This window comes from Myotis yumanensis, unplaced genomic scaffold, assembly GCF_028538775.1.
Source record: "Myotis yumanensis isolate MYYU_CA2020_CCGP unplaced genomic scaffold, mMyoYum1.0.hap1 SCAF_5, whole genome shotgun sequence".
Classification (NCBI taxonomy): Eukaryota; Metazoa; Chordata; class Mammalia; order Chiroptera; family Vespertilionidae; genus Myotis; species Myotis yumanensis.
In genome coordinates this window covers 1249235-1273862 of record NW_027223756.1, presented here as the reverse complement: position 1 = coordinate 1273862, position 24628 = coordinate 1249235, and the positions used below count along the sequence as shown (strand labels likewise).

The 24628-nt window shown below is 63.8% G+C and overlaps 1 protein-coding gene and 1 non-coding gene across 2 annotated transcripts in view; one reads left to right on the top strand and one right to left on the bottom strand.

The window, feature by feature from the left end:
* GNA12 (G protein subunit alpha 12) overlaps positions 1–24628 on the top strand; it is a 41666-nt gene extending 17038 nt beyond the window's left edge. Inside the window, exons 2-4 of the mRNA XM_070414293.1 lie at positions 6900–7115; positions 19555–19605; positions 22220–24628. Coding sequence (XP_070270394.1) covers positions 6900–7115; positions 19555–19605; positions 22220–22789 — 837 coding nt within the window. The 3' untranslated portion in view covers positions 22790–24628. The remainder of the gene's footprint in view (positions 1–6899; positions 7116–19554; positions 19606–22219) is intronic.
* LOC139011849 (U6 spliceosomal RNA) lies at positions 1797–1898 on the bottom strand. The gene has a single exon (XR_011471676.1). It is a non-coding gene; the product is annotated as a U6 spliceosomal RNA (small nuclear RNA).

Below are 24628 nucleotides of genomic sequence, written 5' to 3'. Positions count from 1 at the left end.
CCATGGTTCAAGACCACGAGGTCAGGTCTCCGCAGGAAGATGGTTGACCTGGTGCCTCCGCTGGCACTTGGCAGGGGAGAGCCCGCTCACCGGGCGTTGGTCCAGCCCAGGGGTGGGCAAACTTTTTGACTCGAGGGCCACAATGGGTTCTTAAACTGGACCGGAGGCCGGAACAAAAGCATGGATGGAGTGTTTGTGTGAACTAATATAAATTCAAAGTAAACATCATTACATAAAAGGGTACGGTCTTTTTTTTTTTTTTAGTTTTATTCATTTCAAACGGGCCGGATCCGGCCCGCGGGCCATAGTTTGCCCACGGCTGGTCCAGCCTCTCGCTGTCGCTGAGGGAGGCTTGGGAACTCAGGTGGCTGGAGGGTGGCCGGGCCACTGAGGGAGGAGGAGCCACAGGCCCAGCTTCCTGGCGCAGTCGCTCGCTCACTCGCTCACCCGCGGAAGCCTCTGTGCGTCGTCCTGGTCACAGAGCACACGGCCTGATTCTGCACCGTCCGTCCCCCACCCGCACTGGCGCGCAGACTCCCGAGGGCGCTGGGGGTGGCTCGTGCCACGGCCTTTCTGCTGGGCAGCACCAAGGCCTCCTGCTCTGCGGGGTGGCGGGCTCACTCGATCCCCAGCCCATCTGTAGGATGCCTGGGCCGAGAACCTTCTCGGAGCTCCGTGAGCCTGCAGAAGGCGGAGCATCCGGCAGCAGAGCACTGACAGCCTTTCACTTAAGGACATCGTTGGTTCTTTTGTTCGGTTTTGATCTCAACCAAGGGTATTTTTCCATTGATTTTTAGAGAGAGTGGGAGAGGGAGAAACAGAGAGAAACATCGATGCAAGAGAGACACGTCGATTGGTTGCCTCCTGCGTGCTCCTGACCAGGGCTGGAGCCTGCAACCAAGATACGTGCCCTTGACGGGAATTGAACCTGGGACCCTGCATCCGGAGGCTGGTGCTCTATCCATTGAGCCACACGGGCCAGGGCTGGAGACGGTTTCTATAGAAGGTGGTTCCCGGGGAGCGTTGTCTGCGCCAGGATGGGGCTGCGCAGTCAGCAGCCGTTCGGTGGAAGTTACCGCAGTGCTCCTGCCGTACCACGCGTCTGAGCAGTAAAGCCAGTGTGTCCCCCATCGGCCCTGCACACGCGTGACCCCAGAGCTGCGGGTGAGCCAGGTCAGCCCTGCTGGGGGGGCCGAGCCTGCCCGTCTGGAGTGAAGCTGCCGCCCGGCCCCCGGGAGCTGGGGCGTGGGCGTCCTTGCATCCGTTCCTTCCCGAGTCCAATCTGCTGCTGGAGGTGAGGCCCCCTCACACGGCTGTGCCGGACGGTGTCCTCCTGATTCTTTCCCTGCGAGGCTGCCCGCCCGGCAGGGACCCGGGGCCCTGCTTCCCCGTGTTCTTGTTACCTGGCCGCCACCTGCCGGCACCTGCCGCCTGGGACCAGCGTTTCATGGTGATGACTGTGACCGTCACGACGAGGATCCTGAGCTACAGGAACGGTGTGGGGTGCTCCCCACGGCCCTGAGCAGGGGGCGGCTGATCCGGGAGCTCTCCTCCGTCTGGGCGGCCCTTTTGTCAGAGCTTCTCCCCACAGGTGTGAGCGGGGCTGTGGGCGCAGTTGCTCTCGTCACACGGGGCGGCCCGCGTGGGGGGGGTGCTTCTGTGTGAGCTGGGCCCATCGCTTTGCCGCTTTAATTTACTCACCACAGTGAGCTGAGCTGTTTCTTTGGTTGAGCTTTTCCTGTAAACAGGCTTTTCTCTTCTCTTTGTACGTGAAAAGGAGAGAGCTTTGTGTGTTTTTAAATATGGAACACGTCACGGATTTGCATGTCATCCCTGCACAGGGGCCATGCTGATCTCTTATCGTTCCAGCTTTAGTCGACGTGCTGCGAAGCGAGCGCACGGGGGTGTTTAAAGGGATTTCCTAACCCAGTACAGCACAGCTGCTTTCAAATAAAGCACAGACCAGCGTTAACGCTCAGCCTCACTAACGATCCACGTGTGGCCAGGTTTCCGGCGAGGAGCCATGGACATAACAGTGGTGGCGGCTTCATCCTGTGCCTCCACCTCTGCCGTCAGGAACCCTCACCGCAGCCTGAGAGGCAGGAAGGAAGGGTGGTCCCTGGGCCGCCCACGGGGGACCCGAGACCCAGGCACCCTTGTCACCAAGTAGATCACGCACCGTGCAGGCCTGGGGCTGTGGAGAGAACAAGCGCCACCCAGAGCCGCCTCACAGCCTCCCTTCCCGGCGGGTAGAGCAGAGGCCTCGCCTGGCCCGGCGCTGAGCGAGAGCGGAGGCCAGAGCCGGCAGCGGGGGCTGCGATGTGGGGTCAGTGGCCACGCAGGGCCTCGCTGAGGCTGACCTTCGAGTAGTGGCTGTGGACTGAGGGAGGGGGTCATGTGGATCCTGGGCAGCGGGTTTCAGGCACCAGGAGCCAGCAGGGCCAGGCCCCAGGCAGATGCAGGGAGGCCCTGGCCCAGGGCAGGCAGGAGATAAGGAGGACACGGGGTCAGGGGCAGCAGGCTGGGTGCGGGGTCAGGGACAGCAGTCTGGGCGCGGGGTCAGGGGCAGCAGGCTGGGTGCGGGGTCAGGGACAGCAGTCTGGGCGCGGGGTCAGGGGCAGCAGGCTGGATGCGGGGTCAGGGGCAGCAGGCTGGGCACAGGGTCCGGGGAAGCAGGCTGGACATGGGGTCGGGCAGCAGGCTGGGCACGGGATCAGGGGCAGCAGGCTGGGCGTGGGGTCAGGGGCAACGGCTGGGCACAGCGAGCCTCTGTGGGGACCGGAGCTCCTACCCTCATGAGAGGGAGTCAGGTGGGGTTTGCAGAGGAATGCGATGGTGGCTGGTTTGAGAATGACCGAAGGGGCCAAGGGCAGACGTGAGGAGACCAGCGAGAAGGTTTGCAGGAATCCAGGTGGGACGTGATGGTGGCCGACCAGAGCCTGAGCCACGTGAAATGTTAATGTCACACAGAGAGATTTCCATTGGGAGCGAGAACCAGGGCATTCTCAGATCTCAAACGTTATCTCTAGGAAGAGATATTTTTGAGAACAGAAAGCAGGCTGACAGTGCCGGGCGGGGGTTGGGCCAGGAGAGAAGGTGAAGGGACTGAGCAGTGCAGACGGGTAGGTACAGAGCAGTCACGGCGACGTGTGGCACCGGGCATCGTTGGGAACATTGTGATGACCGTGTGGGGCCTGAGGCGGCGGGACCTCGGTGCCGTCCACCTGAACCCAACGGAGTGAGGCTGAGTGTGACTGTCACCGAAAGGGAACGAGGCGAACATTCTAAGACGTTAACAAAAGTTATTTCCAGACAGTGATACTTTTGAGGGTTTAGTTCGCTTCTCTATGTAGCTGTTTCCTGTATTTTCTACAGTAAAAAATGGCGTTTTTGTAATCGGAAAGAAACAAACTTCATTTTAAGAAATGTTCCTGTACAGCAATGCGGTCCAACAGAAATGTAAGGTGAACCTCATACACATGTTACCCACAATCAGCCCAGCTGGTGTGGCTCAGTGGCTGAGCACTAACCCATGAACCAAGAGGTTATGGGTTCGATTCCCAGTCAGGGCACATGCCCAGGTTGCAGGCTCGATCCCCAGTAGGGGGTGTGCAGGAGGCAGCCAATTGATGTTTGTGTCTCATTGATGTTCCTTTCTATCTCTCTATCCCTCTCCCTTCTCTCTCTCTCTCTCTCTCTCTCTCTCTCTCTCAAATCAATTTAAAAAGCACATTTTAAATTACCCACATGGAGAGAGGTAAAAGAAATAAGTAAAATGATGTATTTTAATAATGCAAAATATCCAAAATATTATAATTTCAACACATAATCAGTATTAAAAATTTTAAAGTATTTCCATTTATTTTTCATGCGAAGTCTTTGAAACGCAGTGAGTGTTATAACACACCTCAGTTCGGACTGGCCGTGTCCCGCGGCCCACAGCCCGGTGGCGGGGGTCTCGGCCACGCTGCTGTGACAGGTGTGTGAGTGACGGCGTTCCCTGTTTGTAAAGTCGGGTCTGAACTCATCGCATCTCCTCTGAGTTCACCAGGCGTTCAGCCCGTCCCTACTTCTAGATCTAGTTAACTTTTTAACAAGCAGAGAACCAGAAATGCCGGGTCCGCCCAGGTCAGTGCAGATCTGCTTCTGAAGCCCGTGCCACCCTCCTGCCCTGCCCGTCTCCCCGACACACCCGCCGAGGTGCAGGAAGAATATGAGTTAAAACAAGCACTCGCATCGGCATCCCTGATCCTGAGCTGCGTCCGTCTCCTCCATGAAGTGGGCACAGCACTGCGCCCCACGTGTCCCGAGGTGGAGTGAGCCCGTGGCTGCTGGGCTCTGGGCAGGCTTGTTCGGGGGCGGGCGCAGCTGTGGGCGGTGCCGTGTGGCCGGAGCACCTCAAACGGCCTTCGGGGTCCCTGCATCTGCCCACTGGACGCCTTGGTCAGAACCGAAAGGCCTGCGGGAGATGGTGAGTCCGTGCCCTCCGAGCCTGTTTCCCGTGACGTGCCCAGGCCCACGCCTGAGGGCGAAGCGGCCGTTCTCAGGAAGGGGGCTTCGCTCCGCTGCTGGGCGCCTGGGAAGCTGGCCGAGCAGGTGGGCGGCTCCCAGAGGAGGGACTGGTGAGGAGCAGCCGGCCATCAGAACGAGGCGTTGTTCCCGAGAGGAATGGGGGGGCGGGGGCTGCACCAGGAGGCCGGCAGCCCTGCCATCCACCTCTGGGACCCTTTGCCCGCGGGCTGCTCTCCTTCATCGCATTTCGTGCGGCCTCTACGTTGGAAGGTGCCTCCCGCGGGGTCAGGCACTGAAGAGGTGCCGCCGCCTTGCCGGCTCCCGGCTCCCGGCTCCCAGGACCGTCCTGTCTACATCCCTGGCGCACGTCTCCATCCGGGCGGTGGCCAGAGGCCCGTAACCAGCCTCGGATCTCCAGCAAAACCCGCTCTCCGAGCGCAGGTGCTGCTGTCGGCGGCGAACACACCGCGGACCCTCCCTGGTGTCCCTTCAGGCTCTAGCAAAGGCGTCGGGCGCCCGCACGCCGCGTGCCGGCTGCAGCGCTTTCCAGGGAGCCTGGTGAGGACGGCGGGTCTGAGAAGGTGGTTCGATTAGGAGTGAAACTAACAAGACGTGTTTGGGGTGAGCTAACAGGGTTTGCGACTTTTGGTGTTCGTCCAGTAAAACCAAAAACCCCACCTACGTCCCCAGCAGACAGGGAACCTGTTCTTTGGAGGTTTAAGTCCTGGGTTTACAGAGTGTCTTAGAAATGTGTTCTCTGAGCAGGTCAGTGGTACATGGTAGGGAGGTGAAGTCAGCTGCTCAGGCTGCACTGGTGTGTTTGGGCGACTGGATGCCACGCGCCGTTATGGGAACCGCACTCAGCACTTCCTGCTGCCCTCGCCTCGGCGCTGGGAGCAGGGCCTCGGTCGGTGTCTCCACCTTCATCTCTCCTTCCTGTGAGTGTGTGGCTGGGGGAACTCGGGCTTTCGCGTGGGAAATGGGTCTTCTGCCGGAAGATGGCGGGGCAGGTGTCTTTCTGTCGTGCCTGCTGTGTGGTCTCCGCACATGGTGGCGCTCTGTGCAGTGATGGCGACGGTAGGACTGTCCGCTCCGCACGCGGCCAGTGCGTGTGACACCCCAGGGACCAGGCTCTCAGCGTGGGCGCAGTGTGAGCAGACGCCCCGCAGGAAGCACCGGGCAGTGTGGGTGCTCGGGCTCCCGCACGGACAATCTGAAAGGACAAAGGAGACACGTCTTTTCCTTGGTGCCTCGCCCTCCAGATGAGGAGACGGAGAAAGGAAGTGCATTCAGGGTGGGGCAGCCGTGCAGAAGGGCCCCGCCTTCCGCGGCATCGCTGTGGCTCCCGCCTTCATCTCCGACGTGAACAGAGCGGTTCCGGGTCACGTGTGACTGAGGCTGTGCGCCCTGGGAGGCTAACCCTCTGCGTGTGAAGGCGCCTCGTGGTCTGACCATGCTGTGAGCTGTGGGGCAGGGCATCGCGTGCAGGGTCAGTCCCCTGGCAGGGCAGGGGCGAGGGCGCCGAGGTCCTGAGCAGCTGCCCTTCTCCGAGGCCCCAAGGTGGAGCACCCTGCCCGCTGCGCGCACCAGGCTGTGCAGGCATCTTTCTCGGTTCTGGCAGGGGGGGTCTGTTGAGATGTCAGAGAAAGAGGGGAGATGGACGGCCCCAGGGGTGTGGGCAGAGGAAGGAGAGCCGAGCACCTCTCTGTCCTGTTTGCTCTCGACGGGCCTGACTCACTGCTGCGGTGAGGGTCCTCCCTGCTGGTGCGTGGGGAGGGCACGTTGCCTGGCAGAGGAGCACCCCTCCCCCCCCCGGCCCCCTCCCCTCCCGCACTGAGCAGCCGAGCAGGCCCGCAGCCCGGGAGAGGCTCAGGTCCCCGCTCCCATCCACCCAGCTGTTCGGGTGGCGCCACGCGGAGGCGGCACTGCCCCTTCTGCCCGGGGAGGAGGGGAGCTTTGTCAGGGAACCGCCAGCTACACACCGGGAGCTGGACCACGGGAACGGGGTGTGGTGCGGTGTCTCGTCCGCTGAGGCGGGTTCGGTGGGTCTGGGTTTGGTGGTGCTGGAGTGGTTCCCTCACTGCCGCCTCCTGCCGTGGCCCGTTCAGTGTTGGCTGTGCTCGGGGCGGCCAGGTCTCCCCCAGGCGTGTCCTCCCAGGACCTCCCCGGTGAGGGCAGCAAAGGGCACGCTGCCGCCTGGTGTGTAACCACATGGCGCAGTCGTGTCCCAGGAGTACGGCATCCGCGCCTGACCTGACAGCCCGGGGGCCGTGAGGGCCGTGTGGGTGGCACGGTGGACAGCGGGGTGTCCTGCTGTCTCAGTTGCCGCTAGGCGGCTCCGCGTGGTCCGGCCTCTGCAGCTCACTCACCCTTTCCTCTGTCCCCAGGGCTCCAAGGTGCTCGTGGACGCGCGGGACAAGCTGGGCATCCCCTGGCAGCACTCGGAGAACGAGAAGCACGGCATGTTCCTCATGGCCTTCGAGAACAAGGCGGGGCTGCCCGTGGAGCCCGCCACCTTCCAGCTCTACGTGCCCGCCCTGCGCGCCCTCTGGGGGGACTCGGGCATCCGGGAGGCCTTCCGCCGCAGGAGCGAGTTCCAGCTGGTGAGTGAGCGGCCGCGGGGGTTCCCTGTGGATGGTGACCTCGGGGCAATGCCCTTGGACTCTGCACAGGCAGGCGGAGGCCGCTTTCACCCTACAGCTCACCCCGCACACGGCAGGCCGCACAGCTCACCCCGCACACGGCAGGCGGCACACAGCTCACCCTGCACACGGCAGGCGGCCGCACAGCTCACCCCGCACACGGCAGGCGGCACACAGCTCACCCCGCACACGGCAGGTGACACACAGCTCACCCCGCACACGGCAGGTGGCACACAGCTCACCCCGCACACGGCAGGTGGCACACAGCTCACCCTGCACACAGCTCACCCCGCACACGGCAGGTGGCACACAGCTCACCCCGCACACGGCAGGCGGCACACAGCTCACCCCGCACACGGCAGGCGGCACACAGCTCACCCCGCACACGGCAGGCGGCACACAGCTCACCCCGCACACGGCAGGCGGCACACAGCTCACCCCACACACGGCAGGCGGCCACACTGTCTAGGTGTCGGGGGAGCGGATGACTCGGGCTCAGCCGGGTCTGTAGGCTGGGAGGGCCCCGAAGGGTGAGAGACGGTAACTCGGAGCTCAGGGTTCAGGTCTGGGGGGAAGGGGTGATGCCCCTGGGACGCGCCCCGCGGGCAGTGTGGGGCCTGGAGCTCCCGGGACACGCTGCTCGGATCCACCACTGGGCAGCTCACCTGCTCCCTGCAGCGGGTTCTGTTCAGCTTCTTCCCCTTCACTTTAAGCCCGAACCTTTCAAGACGCGTGTCCTCCTCGTCACTTAGAGTCGTGGAGGTATGAACCTGAGCGGGAAATGTGGGTGCTGCGGGGAGGTGGGCCGGCGCAGGCCACGCACCCACGGCACGCCCTCACACGCCGCAGCCTCCCCCTCACACCGGCTGAGCTCCCGCAGGGACCGGGGCGCGGCACTGAGTGAGCGTGGAGGTGGTGGGAGCGTTTTGCGCTGGGGACTGCGTCTCCTGCTCCTCCGGCTCCTCTGGGCTCGTCACCTGGGGTCTGGCTTCCCCTGTGGTTGCCGTGGCGGCGGCGGCACAAGGCCACACAGCACACCGCAGCGGGAGCAGGAGGGCACCGCAGGGCAGCCAGCGTGGCAGGGCTCACGGTGACAGCACGGGTGGGGAGGCCTGGGAACCCTCCGTCCCTGTGCCACCCGGAGCGGTGTGCAGCCGCGGGGGGTTTGGCAGGGCGCACTGGGCTGCGCTCGCCATGCCAGGCGATTGGAATTATGAGAGAGAGCCACGGAGGTGGTGAAGCACCAGAACACAGATCCGACCTGCAGCGTTTCCAGAGATGACCGCAGGGTGCACTGAGGGAGGCGTGGGCCGGACGCCGGCCGGACGCTGAGAGCTTGGACGTGGGCAGAAGTGGTTTGGAGACGGGACCTCATGTTTCATGCTCCATGTTTGCACAGCTCCTTGCTTGTTGTCTAGGGCAGCGGTCGCCAACCTTCCGGACCTCGCCGACCACTTGTCTAGGGCAGTGGTCAGCAAACTGCAGCTTGCGAGCCACATGCGGCTCTTTGGCCCCTTGAGTGTGGCTCTTCCACAAAATACCATGTGTGGGCGCGCACGTACAGTGCGATTGAAACTTCGTGGCCCATGCGCAGAAGTTGGTTTTCAGCCTGGGTGAGTCTATTTTGAAGAAGTGGTTCTAACTATAGGTTCTAAATAAGACAAAACTTTAAGTAAAGTTTATTAAGTTAATTTTAGGGAATGTTGTGGAGTGAAAGAAGATGTAGTGTCGAGGATTGAGAACGGTATGTTGAGATGGTTTGGACATATAGAGAGGATGAACGAAAGGAGATAGACGAAACAAGTATACAAGACGAGTGTGGATGGGAGAGTTGGAAGGGGTCGACCTCAGCGAACGTACCTCAATCAGATTGAGAACGTTTTTAGCAAAGGCCAGCTTGGGAGTCCCCTAATGAAGTTAATAACAATGTACCTACCTATATAGTTTAAGTTTAAAAATTTGGCTCTCAAAAGAAATTTCAATCGTTGTACTGTTGATATTTGGTTCTGTTGACTAATGAGTTTGCCGACCACTGGGCTAGGGCACCGTCATCTTCATTAACGGACCGGTGAGCAGCTGGGGAGACACAGGTGCCGAGCTGACTGAGTGGCGGAGTGGTGCCTGCTCTCCATCCTGCTCTCCAGGCCCATCGCTCCAGGAGCAACACGGTTCCGGTGGGTTGGGGGCAGCTCCTCTGCTCGGGGGTTGGACAGTGACCCTGGGAGCTCGCCTGGTAGGCCCTCACTGCCCTCCTGTTGCCGGTGGCACCAGGGCTGTTGCTCAGGCGTGGGGAGACGTGGTCCAGGTGCACCTCCGCCGCTGGCTTCACGCCGCTCGGGTGTTCACGGCCCATTTTCCATCCTCCAGCTTCATGTCCAGGTGGCGGCCTGCGCTTTCTTGAGGCTCCGTCGTGGGGCTTTGCAGCCGGAGCCGCCACGGAGAGGACGTTTCTGTGGAGAGCACGGTGTGTCTCCGTTTCTGTGGAGAGCACAGTGTGTCTCCGTTTCTGTGGAGAGCACAGTGTGTCTCCGTTTCTGTGGAGAGCACAGTGTCTCCGTTTCTGCAAGTCCAGCGATGCTGCCGTTCGTGATGTTCCCTGCAGTGCTCACAGGGATCGAGGCTGTGGCTTTCCCAGAGTGCAGGGAAAGCGGCCGTGCGGGCTGCGTTGTCGGCGTGGAGGAGCGGTGCCCATCATGGGCGGGGGCTGCTGCCTCCTTAGGACCCGAGGGGTGGGCAGCCCCAGGATTGGCCTGCGGCTGGCTGAGCACTGTGCTAACTGTGGAAGGGGCCTGGGGTGGGTGGCGATGCTCCTAACGCGCTGCCATCCCTGTGCCGTCGGGGCGTCGGAGCACTCGGTCACTGCATGCGCCTCCCAGGCCTGACCCTCCTCCCACCCTCGCCCCGTGCACGTGCCCTTTGTCGGGGCTGCACACCACGTGCGCGGCATGGCGAGCCTCCTGGGGCGGCTTGGCGGGGGAGTGCCCACATGCCCCTTGGCATTCCTGAGGCACCTGCCGCCCTGCGTGCAGCTCCAGTGCCTCAGGACACAGCCCCGCTCTCCCAGAGCCGGGCCGGGTTAGCCTCGCTGCCTGGGAAGCGCGCCTGTGCTTTTGCCGCTATTGTTTTCATCCAGTTTCCGAAAACTCTCCCCAGACTTTCGAGACACTGGGGGCGGGGCTAGATGCCCTTCGTGCGGGTCCCAGTGCTTCTAGGAAGGAGGCCCCTCTGCTGCCTGTCCCCTTCAGCTGCTGGGAAGCGTGGAGGGGGTCGCTGTTGACTCGGGGTGAGACCGGAAGTAGCAGCCGGCCTGGTGAAGGACAGCTATGTCCTGGGCTGGGGGGGGACGTAGGAGTTTTCTGCGGTCCTGAGGGCCGCTATGTCCAGCTGCCTCCTCGCCATGAGTCTCAGCCAGGCCGCCTGGCTTCAGCGGGAACCCTCTTTTCTCCGTGAGGACTGCTGCTTCGGCGGCCGCCGTCCACGGTGTGGACCAGAGGAGACAGGGCGGTGAGGGCAGTGCCTTCACGGATGCTCCGTGGGTGCAGTCGGGAACTTTCCAGACTCCTGCTTGGAAAGAGCGGGGCTGCTGCTGGCGGCAGGTGGGGCGTGTGCTGGGGGAGAGGGTGCCAGGAGGCGGTCACAGGGTTGCATGTGACGCAAAGCCCGGGACCGTTTCCCGCATGAGAAGCTCAGAGCCCACCAGCCCAGGCGACAGGGTGGGTGACCTCCCAGGGCCCGGGGCCTGGCTCCTGCCACAGGCGGCACGAGTGCACCCCAGACAGGAGGTGCGGGGGAAGAGTCACCCCTTCCTTCTAGGGCGACGGCCTGGTCGCCTGGAGCACCCGCCGGCAGGCCTGGCACAGCTCATCGCCGGAGCCAGGTCACGTGGCCACCCTCCCGGAGGCTGCTGGACGTGCTGCAGTGCTGCCCGGGGTGATGGGGTCCTTAGGGAGCCCCTGGGAGCACACGGGGTTTTGTGAGTCTCACTCAATGAAGTGTCACGTATGCTAATGGAGACACCTCGCAACTGTGCTCCCGGCGTGTGTGTCTTTAATTTTATGGAATTCATTCATTCAGCACATATTTGTGGAGCAGACACCACGTGTCAGACGCTCTTACGAGTCCTGGGAAAGAGCAGCAAGCAAACACAAACAAGTCTGCACCCGACGGAGCTGTCTGCCAGGGAGACTGTAAATACGTGAATGGGCGGGGTGCGGTTTGCGAGTGTGCACATCCGTGAGCGCGTGGGTCCTGTGAGGAGACGAGAGCAGCGAGTGGGAGGGCTGTGGGCAGGGCAGCTGGCTGGCAGGTGAGTGGCGCAGAGGGTCGTAGCAGACTCTTGGTGCTCCCACATCGTCTCCCCTGCGCGCATGGTCCTGGGGCTGTGTGCGGCCACCGAGCCAGGCCCCGTCTCCTGCTCTGGTTGGGTGGGTGCAGCCATGGGACTGCGCTCGGAGTCTCACTCTTCGTGACTGGACACGTGGCCAGCCTCCCTCCTGCCACAGGCTGACGGTGTTGAGAGCCCGGGCGGTCAGCACAAAGCCACGGGGGAAGCCACGTACAGCGTGTGGCCGAGGTGCCTGCCTTTAGCCCCACGTGGCTTCCCGAGTGGCCTCAGAGGAAGCCCTGAAGTGCAGGCTGTTTCGGTGTCTGCGGGAGAGGGAGGGAGGAGGGAGTGTTCTCGCCTGGAGAGTAGCGAGCTTGAGACACGCATTTGGAAACATCCAGCAGAAGTCTCTGTTGAGACGGCGGAAAACATGCTTTGAGAGGCAGTTTATCAACACCTTTCAAATGTCCTCTTTGTCCGGGTGGCTTAGGTCTCCGTGGCTCTGCTCCGGGACACACCCTGTGTGGCTCTCAGGCGGCTCCCCGGCAGCCGGGCTGGGTTCCGAGCCCTCGCGGGCGCCCACCAGCAGCGCCTTGGGGGACGCTGTGCCCGCAGGGCCCCGGCTCCGCGTCCCGCTGCCAGCTCCACTCCTGGGGGGAAAGCTGGCGGGGAGTGCTTCACGCCCGTCCCGCTGCAGAGAAGAGAGCGGCGGCATCCGTCCAGGACGGAGGTTAGATCACCAGAGGCTTGGCCAGTCAGTCTCAGAGTCATCTCGCAGGCTCGGCCCGCCTGGAGCTGCGTCCGCACGGAGTCTGGGCGCGGAGGCCCGGCTCGCCTGTGTGGCTCTGTGGGCGTTGGAGGCAGGTGGACTCCTGTGGTCGCTCAGGTGAAGGAGAGCACGAGTGAGGCCCCTGAGGTCCTGGCGCGTCCGGGGGTGACTGCAGCGGCAGCCGGTGCGCCTCGGGGCCCTGAGCTGCTTGTCCTGGGAGCCCGTCCCACGGCCGCGCGGCGTTTAGACCGGAGGCGGCTCTGTGTGAGCTCGCTGTTTCGAGTGGAGACGCGCGTGAGTGCGGGCTCTTCCCACCCGAGGACTGCACAGGGGCAGCTGGGACGCGGGGCGTGCCCGGAGGCGGCCAGAGGAAGGCATCCCTGTGGGTGCTCGCCTCTCCGCCAGAGACGCAAACAAACGGCTCAGGGTGGCGAACAGCCTGCCGCGCTCGGGGTTCCTTCCCGCTCCCCCACTCCCCCTGGGCGTGGGGCACGAGCTTCTCCGGGGCCTCGCCTGGCACGGGTGCCCCCCCCCAGCAGGTGTCTGCCCTGAGCCCCTCACTCCTGACAGCAGAGCCCTTCTGCGGTGTGGGAGGAGGGGCTGGGAGGAGGGGCTGGGAGGAGGGGCGGGAGCGTCCCTCCCTCCACGGAGCTCAGGTCAGCCGCGGCAGCGGAGCCTGAGCACAAGCGCCCTTTGTGAGTGGCGTCCGGCCGGTCTCCCCTCGCCCGCCCCAGCGCTCCGTGACTCAGGCCCTGGCAGAGGGAAGCGCTCGGGGCCCTCCTGCCCTTTGTGCCTCGAGCGGGGGAGGACAGGGCGATGGGGAGCGCCAGTGAGGAGCACCCTGACCTCAGCCTGGCCCTCCTCGGCGAGGGGGCGGGTTAGGCTCCCCTGGCAGCCAGGCCACCTCGGGGTGGATTGCCGTCCTGGGCCGACCCCTGGCGTGTGGCCTTTGCTGGTCCGTCCACGGGGGTCGCACGGCTCTCTTGGCCTCAGGCAGGTCGCCTCCCAAGCCGGGGACGCGGGAGTGACGCACGAGGTTCGGGTAAATGTGATAACGCGTGCCAGGCACGTGGCACAACCTGGCGGGACCTCCACGGAGAGGCTGCTGCTGGCGCGTGTCTGTGCTGACTGCCCCGCGATCTTTCAGGAACCCGGCGGGGGCGTGTCCCAGCTGGCACTGCGAGGCCCCGTCGTGCCCCCTGCGCGGACCGCGTCCAGCCGGCTCCCCAGCCTCCCCCCAACCCAAGAGCACTGGCTTCGTACTGCTCCGCGCGGCTCGGCTGGCGGTGGGGTGGGGGCCGCCGTGGGGAGGAGGGGGAGTGTAGCGTGTGGTGTTGTGGGTGGCTGGGGAGCTGGACGCGCCCGCTGTCTCCGCCGTCCTGTCCTGTGGGCGTGACAGATGGGACGGCGAGCGGGGCTTGGAGCAGAATGTAAGTGTCTGCAGAGCCAGGGCACCGACCCGTCTGCCCGCGGGAGGCAGTGTTTTAGTTGCTGTCACTCACCCAGCACGCGTGCTGACACCTTATCCCAGGGGTCCTCAGACTTTTTAAACAGGGCCAGTTCACTGTCCCTCAGACCGTTGGAGGGCCGGACTATAGTTTTAAAAAAAACTATGAACAAATTCCTATGCACACTGCACAGATCTTATTTTGAAGTAAAAACACAAAACGGAACAAATACAATATTTGTATCTGCATGTGGCCTGCGGGCCGTAGTGTGAGGGCCCCTGACTTATTCCGTAGCCTGTGGGCAGCTGTTCACGCAGCGGCTGTCAGCAAACCCAGGCCCGGAGCAGGGACCCAGGCGTGCGTGAGGTGGATGCGTGCGTGGGGGCTGGAGCGTGGAGAAGCGACGATCCGGGACAGGCCCAGGGCCGCGGGGTGCTCTGTCGCCCCTTCCTGTCCCCGGGCAGCGCTCAGTGAAACGCCCCCTTTCCTGCGTGGGCCTCGGGTCCCGCCCCTCGTCGGCTTCCTTAGGACCCGCACCCCGCCCCAGCCCTAGCCGTGACCTCAGGACCTGTGGGCAGGAGGGGCCCTTGGACAGCCCCTCTCCCTGTCCCAGCCTGGGGGCAGCTCTGGGCGGAGACGGTGAGGGGCCGCGCAGGGAGCCGCGGGCTGGGCTGGGACCGCGTGACCCACTGCAGATGCCCTGGGAGAGGCTCCCACGCTGAGCCCGGGCGGGGGAGACGGGCAGGAGGGTGAGGCTGGGCTCTGTGACTCCGTGTCGGTTGTGTGGCTCTGGACCCAGAACAACCAGCTGTCCCAGCAGGAGTCACGGCTGTGCCGGGACCAGGCCGCCCTGGCCGGGGTGAGGAAGGCTCCCATCTGCAGTGCCCCCCAAAAAGCTGTTGTGCAGAGGCACCCTGTGCCCCGGGGCTGACAGCCCTGTCATCGGCCCTGCGAGCGAGCTGGGCGGCCAGCTGGGCGGCCATTGGCCTCTGGCGAAGGCCTGGGCCGTCCTGGAGGGGGTGGGGCGGCGGCAGCTAAACTTGCTCCCAGAGATGCTGCTGGAGAAGGAAGTGGCCGGGTTGGAGGGAGGGGGGAGGACTTAAAGGGACAGTGTCCTGCGGGTGCGTGCGGGCGCTCGATGGACCTGCGGGCGGGGGGCGTGGCGTCCTCGGCGTAGCCGCGGTCACGGGCGTGGGTTGGAATGAAGAACACGCTGCCCCGGAGGGAGGCGCCAGCGCGCACCTGGAGACGGCACCCAGCTCTGTGCGTCCGGCTGTGCCGGGGAAGGCGTGGGGCTGGCGTGGCGCCTCCTGTGGCCAGGCATCGTCCGGCGCGTGAGGGAGGTGCACCAAACGGGGTCATCGGGGCCACACGGGGCAGCGCTGCTCAGCGCCAGCCCGAGTGACGGGGAGTGGAGGCCGGATAACCCGCCCTGGGCCGTCTTCTCAGCCACTCCCCACCCCTCGTTCCCGAGGCAGAGCGGGGACGCGGGAGAGGACAGCCAAGGGCCAGGGTCCGCGGCCACACGTCACGGCACCGGCTCTCGGGCTTCCCTCTGGACCAGCGGCCGCCAGCCTTTGGGCCTCGTGGATGCCAGCGGCCGTGGATGGCGACCGCCGCTCCGGACTCCGCGCCTCGAGGTCTCTGTTGTGGTTACTGCCTTTTAGGGTTGAGTGTGGATGGCATTGCCGTGTGTGGGGTCTAAGATGAAGCCTCTGCTGCTTCCTGGTGGCAGGAGGGCGGAGGGCCAGGGGCGCCCGTCACCGGCTTTGAGAAGCGTGGCCGGCAGCTGGGAGTTCGCAGGATCTGAGCACCTTCCGGAAACCTGCCGAGGGGCGCGGCTCGGGGCCTGCACTGCCTTTCTCTCTCTCTCGCTCTCTCTCTCTCTCGCTCTCTCGCTCTCTCGCTCTTTTGAAAACCAGATACAGACATTTGTCTCAGCCTGTGAGACCGCAGAAGGTCTGAGGCCGTCAGCAGTTTAAGGCGCCGAGCCAGTCCCGCTGCCCGCACTTGGCCGCAGCCGCCGGCCCTCTCGCTGCCGCCACCTGACAGCCTCCTGCCCGCTGGCCTGGGCTCGCTGCGCGGTTCCCTCCTGGGTGTTTCCCGCCTGGTGGCCCCGCACAGCGCTGAGGAGCCGCACACCTGGCTGCGTGGCAGGTTCCTGGCCCAGCGCCTCGGTCCTGTCGTCTGTGAAGCGGGTGCCATGGCCCTGCCTGATTCCCTGGAGGGTTAAGGAGCGGGTGTGGGGGCGGCACCGGGAGCCGAGTCCTACACGTGGGTGAGAGGCTGCAGAATCGCCCCGGATGCGTCTCGAGGTCACTGCTGCGTTTGGAGCGTCTCCGTGTGGGTCTCAGGGTGCTGGTTCCACGGGACCCCCCACCCCACGTCCTGTCGTCTCACACGCCACCGCGGCCGTGCCCTGCGCCCAGTGCAGGGTGGTCTCTGCGCTCTGGCCGGGTGCTGGAGGCCTGGGGGAGGGTCCTCAGCACGAGATGAGACCAGATGAGACAGCTCTCCTCCCCTCCTTCCATCAAGGGTGCGCAACGCAGAGGCCCGTGGGGCGTGATGGCGTCCCGCAGTGGCTGGCTGCAGACGTGCTCGCGTAGCCTCGTGTTTTCTGATTCTCTCAGTTTTAACCCTGATCGGTGAATGCCGGGCGTGGGGGTGCTGCGTGCGTGGAGGGGCTGCTCTGTGGGATGAGTGGGTGGCACGCAGGGGCTGTCCCCGTGGAGCCTGCCAGCCAGCTTCCGACCCACCCGCGTTGGAGTCGGCCGTGATGAGCCCAGGCCAGAGGCCCAGCGGAGACGACAGCGTGGCATCCACCCCCGGAACCTGACCTGGGCGGCGAGTTCTTCGATGTGACACCAAAAGCACAGTCCGTGAGAGTCATTTCTGAAAAAGGCCCGTGTTGGTACCATTGAAATTCAGAGCTTCTGTTCTGCCCAGACCCTCAAGAGGACGGGGAGACGAGCTGCTCTGCCTGGCCCCAGGCTCGGCCTGAGCGTCAGGAGGCGGCGTGTCCTGGGAGCCGGTGGAGTGAGCGCCTGTCCTCGGCTGACCTGCCGCTGTCCTCCTCCGGTGAAGTCTCCGCAGCCTCCTGCCCGTTCCCTGTTTGGAGGGATTAATTATGGCCGAGTGTCCGAGTTCTTCATCTGCTCCAGACGGTCCTCCTGTGGGGCCAAGTGAGTCCTGTAGGTCGTCTCCCCGTCCTCTTAGGAGGGTCTGGGCGGAACGGAAGTTGTGAATTTCAATGGTACCAACACGGGCTTTTTCAGAAATGACTTTCTCACGGACTGTGCTTTTGGGGTCCCAACGAAGACCTCTCGGCCCAGGTCAGGTTCCGGGGGTGGATGCCATGCTGTCGTCTCCGTTGCGAGGGGGGGGTTACACACGCCTACAGACGTGATAGGGCGCTGAGAGCCGATGCACGCGCCGTGCCCGTGTCGGTCCCGGCGCTGACACTGCACTGTCTGTCAGGCGGGCCATCGAGAGAAATGGGTGCAGGCACTCGGGACCTCTCTGTACTGTCTTTGTAGCTTCCTGTGCATCTAGAATTATTGCAAAATACAAAATGTATAGCAGAAGGAAAAATGGTACGAGCCTGGTTCTGACGCTGGCTCTGTCTTCTCACGCCGATTCCTGCCTTGGAGCGTGTCTTGTGATTTTCTGTTGAAAGCTGGACATAGTGCCGGTCGCTCCAGCCACATCTCTGGTCCCGAGAGGCTGTGATTCTCTGTATTTGCCCGTCCCTGGTGGGCGGGGCCACAGTCAGCTGTGCCCTCCGTTCTCAGCGGGATCTCAGGAGAGTTGTTGATGTTCAGCTCGCTCAGCGTTTTCCTCGTGAGGACGGGACCGGAACAGTGAGGTTTCCACTTCGAAGTGCGCGGACCCCGAGCACGGCTTTCTCCGCGTTCACTGTGTTTGGAATTTGTGAGCTTCCTGAAATCTGTAAACTTATATCTTTTACCAGATTAGGAAAGTGTTGCGCTTTTTTTACAAAAAGCATTCTTCCTGCCCGGCTCTCCCTCTCCAGTTGGGTTCCAGTTAAGGTGTGAGACCTTCTGCTGTTGCCCCACGGACGCCACAGCTGCTGTCTGCTTCGTGAATCTTTTCATTTCCAAGCTCATGAATTCTTTCTGTGTCATCTCCAGTCTGTTAAGTCCGTCTGCTAATTTTTTTCTTTTAGAATCTGTACATTTAACTTCTACAATTTCTACTTGGCGCCCTTTGTATTTCCTGTGTACCTGCTAAGATTTGTATGCCTTTATCCATTGTAAGCATATTCCCTAGTTGAACATAATTACGGCAGCTGCTGTAAAGCCTGTGTCTGGCAATCCCGGTGTCTGGGTTATTTGCGTTGCTGTCTGTGACTGTTTTTCCTTGAGGATAAGGGCCATTTCCTGGCTCTCCACATAGTGAGTGATTCTGGGTGGCACCCTGGACATGACGCATGTTGTCGTGGGGACTGGGTGCTGTCCTATCCGCCAGCTAACCTGGGGTTTGCTTTAGCTGACAGTCACCGAGGTGAGACTAATGCCAGTCCTGTCGTGCTGGCCCGGGTGGTGGCCAGGGGCTCACGCTCCCCGTGGGAGGCTCGCAGTCTCCATTGTAAGCGCCGAAGGGCCTGCGCCACGGGCAGGTTTGGTGGGGGCTCCGCAGCTCTTTCCCTCACAGCTGTTTCCTGTCCGCGTGGGAGAGGCAGGGGGTGCAGACGAAGCAAGGACACGGACAGCCGCGGGCGGACGCACTGCCTCCGAGGCCCGGATCCTGGCTTCCCGGCCGCCAGGGCCGCGTGCGGGAGGGGAGGGGCCTGCAGTCACGTGGCGAGGCGGCTGCGGGAGGGGAGGTGTCTTTCTCCCTGGAGCTGCGGGTGCCTTTCCACGCTGGCCACTCGCCTCCCAGAGCGGATGGTCCCAGTCAACGCCCACAGCCTCCTGGCCTGGTGCGGGGGAGGGGGCTGCATCTGCTCAGCGTGCTCCGTGCTCCGTGCTCTGTGCTCCGTGCTCCGTGCTCCAGCAGGAAGACTGTTCTGCCCTCAGACAAGGCAGCCAGAGGCCTCGCTGTAGAATGGGAGGCTGGCCCTTCCCGAAAGGAAGTGGACGCTGGGTGCTCCGCTGGGACCGGGGGGGGGGGGGGGGGGGGGATTCGTCAGAGCTGGGCCCTGTCCTCCAGCTCCTTTTCCTCTTTATGAGCCACGGCTCGGCGTGACCTCGCTCCTCCCACTCGTTCCCTCCGAGGTCTCGATGGCGCTGCCGCGGGTGCGGGTCGTGTCGCCTGGCTTTTCCCAAGGTGCAGCCCGCCTCCCGCAGAGCCTCAGTGAAGGAGCAGAGCCCTAGGCCTGTGAGAGCCCAGGGCCGCGAGACACCCAGGCCGCGAGAGCCCTGGGCCGAGAGAGCCCTGGGCCGAGAGAGCCCTGGGCCCCGAGACACCCAGACCGCGAGAGCCCTAGGCCTGTGAGAGCCCTGGGCCGTGAGACACCCAGGCGGCGAGAGCCCTGGGCCCCGAGACACCCAGGCGGCGAGAGCCCTGGGCCGCAAGACACCCAGGCGGCGAGAGCCCTGGGCCCCGAGACACCCAGGCGGCGAGAGCCCTGGGCCCCGAGACACCCAGGCGGCGAGAGCCCTGGGCCCCGAGACACCCAGGCGGCGAGAGCCCTGGGCCCCGAGACACCCAGGCGGCGAGAGCCCTGGGCCCCGAGACACCCAGGCGGCGAGAGCCCTGGGCCGCGAGACACCCAGGCCGCAAGAGTCCTAGGCCTGTGAGAGCCCTGGGCCACGAGAGCCCTGGGCCACGAGAGCCCTGGGCCATGAGAGTCCTGGGCCGTGACACTGAGCTCTGGCTGTTCTTCCTCCCTGACAGGGCGAGTCGGTGAAGTACTTCCTGGACAACCTGGACCGGATCGGCCAGCTGGTGAGTACAGACCCGCCCCCGACTGTGGAGAACAAAGCAGCTCAGGTGGCCGGGGCTTCGCTGGACTGAGGAGCCGGCTGCTGCGCCCGGTGACCGTGGGAGGACGATGCCACGGCCTCGCTGGGAAGGGCCACCCCATTCCCTCGAGGGAACTCCACTCCTGTTCATAGACCGCCAGTCCCGCTGACTCACATGGAGGCGGTGTTTCTGCCAGAATCCCTTCGCCCAGACCCCGTCAGGGAGGCGGGCATTGTAACTTTTTATTGTGGAAGATTCAAACATGTACCAACATGAAGAGTTAATGAGCCCTGGCTGGTCTGGCTCAGCAGACAGAGCGTCGGCCTGCGGACTTGAGGGTCCCAGGTTCGATTCTGGTCAAGGGCATGTACCTCAGTTGCAGGCTCTGGCATTAGGCAACCAATCGGTGTGTCTCTTTCAAAGCGATCTTTCCCTCTCTCTGTCTCTCCCCCTTCCACTCTCTCTAAAAATTAGGGGGAAAAGATTCTCAGGTGAGGATTAACAACAACAGCTAACTAATTAATTTTAAAAAGAAAGCTGCTTAAAAAAAAAAAAAGTCCATGAAACCCCAGGTTGAACAATGATTACTTGTGACCCGTCTTGTTCGATCAGCCCCACCCCCTCCCAGGAACATATCCCTCGTTATATTATCTCATTGATGATACGTCAGAGCCTGTCTCCGAAAGGTAAGACTTCAGAAATCAAAACCACACACCACTGTCGCTCCCGGAAAACTGCAGCCTTTCCTAAGGCCAGCCACCCGCCAGCGGCCGGGCTTTCCCGGCTTCTCGCGGCGTGTCCGTGTGGGTGCCGCCCTCCCGCCGCCAGTCAGCATCCTCACAAGCCCACCCGGCAGGTCCCTCTCTCAGACGGCTTCCCCTGCGGCCTCTCGCTCCGGCTCCTCTCTCCCTCGCTGCCGGACCGGACCGGGAGTGTCTCTCCCCTGCGGGCTCCCGCCCACCTGCAGCGGGTCCCGTCTGCCCTGCGGGTTGGTAGCTGGTCCTGAGGCGTTGCTGTCCCTGTTGGGTTTGGGGAGACTGTGTCCTGAGCACCCACCTGGGGGTCACGTGGGTCGCAAAGGGATGACTCCGGGCTCTGAGACTTCCCACGCCCGCCTGCCCGCGGCTAAAGCCCTGAAGCTCCCCTCCAGGAACATCCTGGAGGTGCGGAGACCTCCGGGACACTGGTTCCCGGCGAGGCTTGGAATGCATTTGCTCTGAAGTTAGGGGAGTGAACGGTGGCTGTGGCGCAGAAACAAAAATAGACGGCTTGTTCCTGTGGCGAAGACAGAGCGCGAGGTGTTCCCCGGGAGCAGTGAGGGTCCCGGTACCTGCCCCTCCCGTGGCTCCCTCGGGCGGCGGCAGCCCCCAGCCCGCTGGTCCCAGCACAGCTCACGTTCTACCAGCCAGCCAGCGTGGCCTTTGGTATTTGGTGCGACTCCTCCAAGCCCCTGGGACTGTCTCTCCTCCTGACCCCTGTTCCCTGCCCTCTCTAAGCTCTCCTCCCCCCTCCCTAAACTCTCCTCCCCCCTCTAAGCTCTCCTCCCCCCTCTAAGCTCCCTCCCCCCTCCCTAAGCTCTCCTCCCCCCTCTCTAAGCTCTCCTCCCCCCTCTCTAAGCTCTCCTCCCCCCTCCCTAAATTCTCCTCCCCCCTCCCTAAGCTCTCCTCCCCCCTCCCTAAGCTCTCCTCCTCCCTCTAAGCTCTCCTCCCCCCTCTAAGCTCCCTCCCCCCTCCCTAAGCTCTCCTCCCCCGTCCCTAAGCTCTCCTCCCCCCTCTAAGCTCTCCTCCCCCCTCCCTAAGCTCTCCTCCCCCGTCCCTAAGCTCCCCTCCCCCCTCCCTCAGCTCTCCTTCCCCCTCCCTAAGCTCCCCTCCCCCCTCCCTAAGCTCCCCTCCCCCCCTCCCTAAGCTCTCCTCCCCCCTCCCTAAGCTCTCCTCCCCCCTCTCTAAGTTCTCCTCCCTCCCTCAGCTCTCCTCCCCCCTCCCTCAGCTCTCCTCCCCCCTCCCTCAGCTCTCCTCCCCCCTCCCTCAGCTCCCCTCCCCCCTCCCTAAGCTCTCCTCCCCCCTCCCTCAGCTCCCCTCCCCCCTCCCTCAGCTCTCCTCCCCCCTCCCTCAGCTCTCCTCCCCCTCCCTCAGCTCTCCTCCCCCCTCTCTAAGCTCTCCTCCCCCCTCCCTAAGCTCTCCTCCCCCTCCCTCAGCTCTCCTCCCCCCCTCTCTAAGCTCTCCTCCCTCCCTCAGCTCTCCTCCCCCCTCCCTCAGCTCTCCTCCCCCCTCCCTCAGCTCTCCTCCCCCCTCCCTCAGCTCCCCTCCCCCCCTCCCTAAGCTCCCCTCCCCCCTCCCTAAGCTCTCCTCCCCCCTCCCTAAGCTCTCCTCCCCCTCCCTCAGCTCTCCTCCCTAAGCTCTCCTCCCCCCTCCCTAAGCTCTCCTCCCCCCCTCCCTCAGCTCCCCTCCCCCCTCCCTAAGCTCTCCTCCCCCCTCCCTAAGCTCTCCTCCCCCTCCCTCAGCTCTCCTCCCTAAGCTCTCCTCCCCCCTCCCTAAGCTCTCCTCCCCCCCCTCTAAGCTCCCTCCCCCCTCTAAGCTCCCGCCCCCCTGTCTTGCAGAACTACTTCCCCAGCAAGCAGGACATCCTGCTGGCCAGGAAGGCCACCAAGGGCATCGTGGAGCACGACTTTGTGATCAAGAAGATCCCCTTCAAGATGGTGGACGTGGGCGGCCAGCGGTCCCAGCGCCAGAAGTGGTTCCAGTGCTTTGACGGGATCACGTCCATCCTGTTCATGGTGTCCTCCAGCGAGTACGACCAGGTGCTCATGGAGGACCGGCGCACCAACCGGCTGCTGGAGTCCATGAACATCTTCGAGACCATCGTCAACAACAAGCTCTTCGTCAACGTGTCCATCATCCTCTTCCTCAACAAGATGGACCTGCTGGTGGAGAAGGTGCGCAGCGTCAGCATCAGCAAGCACTTCCCCGACTTCCGCGGCGACCCGCACCGGCTGGAGGACGTGCAGCGCTACCTGGTGCAGTGCTTCGACCGCCGGCGCCGCAACCGCAGCAAGGCGCTCTTCCACCACTTCACCACGGCCATCGACACGGAGAACATCCGCTTCGTCTTCCACGCCGTCAAGGACACCATCCTGCAGGAGAACCTCAAGGACATCATGCTGCAGTGAGGCCGCCGCCCCGCCTCCTCCCCGCGGCCAGACCTGCGGGGCCGCCACGAGCTACTGAATCCGGGGAAGGTACACTACTGAGCTCCGGGCAGCTGGGGCGACCGCCGTCGAGGAGCACGGCTTTCCACAGGACGCCATTGCCGCCCTGAGCAGCGCGCGCCCGCGTGTCCCGGTGTGTGTCCGCGTGTGTGTGCGTCTCTACCGCCAGCACAGACCGCCCGCCCGGCTCTCCCTCTAACCCGCAGGCCTCCCTGCCGCTAACCCGGAGCCTCGCCTATGCGGTAGGCGGCCCAGCGCGCAGACACGGCCGGTGGGCCCGCCCGGAGGGACCGCGTTGCCTTTTAAAGCTCCTGTGCCCGTCCCAGACCCCAGCCTTGGGGGCGGGGTGGGCTCCGGCCTGCCGTGCCTTAATGCCCGGGGGCGCTGTCCTCCTGCTGTCACCTGGCCCGTCACGTGGACAGGGCTCGTCCCTCCACACGGCGCTCGGCGGTGCTCATTACTCCCACCGCCCTGCCCTGCCACCCCCTCCCCGCAGACACCCCCCCCCACCCCCTGCGTGCCTCGTGCCTGCGGCGGCCGCTGTGGCGCAGCCCGGCTTCCTGTCCGCAGCTTCGGGAGCCGCAGGGTGAGCGCAGCCCATGTCCAGCACGCAGCCTGTGCACCGCAGACACTGGCCTTCAGGAAGCCCCGGCCCCCGCACCCACCTGGGTCCTGCAGGCGGCCGCCACCCCCAGTGCCTCTCACAGCCGGTCCCTTCTCAGGCCGCCTGCACCGGGTCCTGTCCAGGCTCTGCCTCTAGGATTCCACACTACACGTCTCCCAGCTCGGGGTGCGGGAGCTGCGGGCCCCCTGGAGGCCCACCCTTCACTGCCGTGCGGGTCCCTCCACTGCGGTCCTCGGGGCTAGGGCTCGCCCAGCACTGGAGAGAAAAGGAAAGCGCTCCCTGGCTAACCGGCAGCAGAATTCACTGGCCTCGTCACGTCCCGGCCCCTGTCCCAAGGCCACCCTGGGCCCCTCCTGGGTCCCTTCGCGCCTCCCTCGGCTCCGTGTCAGCAGGCCCGGCAGCCGTGGGTCTGGGCAGGGGCTGACCCAGAGGGAAGGGAGGCCGCCTGCTCCTGAGTCACCTGTCACTGTGTTTGGTGAGGACATGCACAGCGTGGAAGTGCTTGGTGCGTGCGCTGAGGGTTGGCTCTGGTTAGAAGGTGCTGTTTGGGGGCTGCCCCTGCGGCTGTCCACCAGCTGAGGCTGAGGCTGCGGCCGGGACCAGCCCGTGTGGCCTGGAGGGGAGGAGCACAGGGCAGCTCGGGCAGGCGGTTCTGAGGTCGGGGCGCCGGGTCTCGGGTGTGAGGAGCGGGCTGGTCCTCCCCGACCGGGAATCGGGGCTCAGGAGAGGCGGCTGGGTCCCAGCCGGGCCCCTGCCCCCCGCCCCCGGCCCTGAGCGCTTTGCTCTAGCCAGGCCGAGCCGTTTGCTCCTCACTTTCGTGTGAGTGTGAGGGACTGTGACCGGGTGAGCGGGGCTGGATGGCCCGGAGGCCGGGACCCCGACCAGCTCGGCCACCCCTCGCCCTGTGGGCTTCTCACTGCGCCAGGCGCTGCTCCGAGTCCTGGGAGGCGCCTGACCGGAGCAGAAGTTCCTGTTTGTGAGGCTGAACTAAACCATTTACAACTTTCTCCACATAGACTAGTCCTTGTCTCGGAAGCCTCGGCTTTTGTAATTTTTTATCTTAATTTCACTGTCACCCTTGAATATTGTCTTTTGTATTGAGACGCTGGAGGAGCAGGAGATAGTGGTGCCTCATCTATTATTGCAAAAATGTAACAATAAACTTCCTCAAAGAA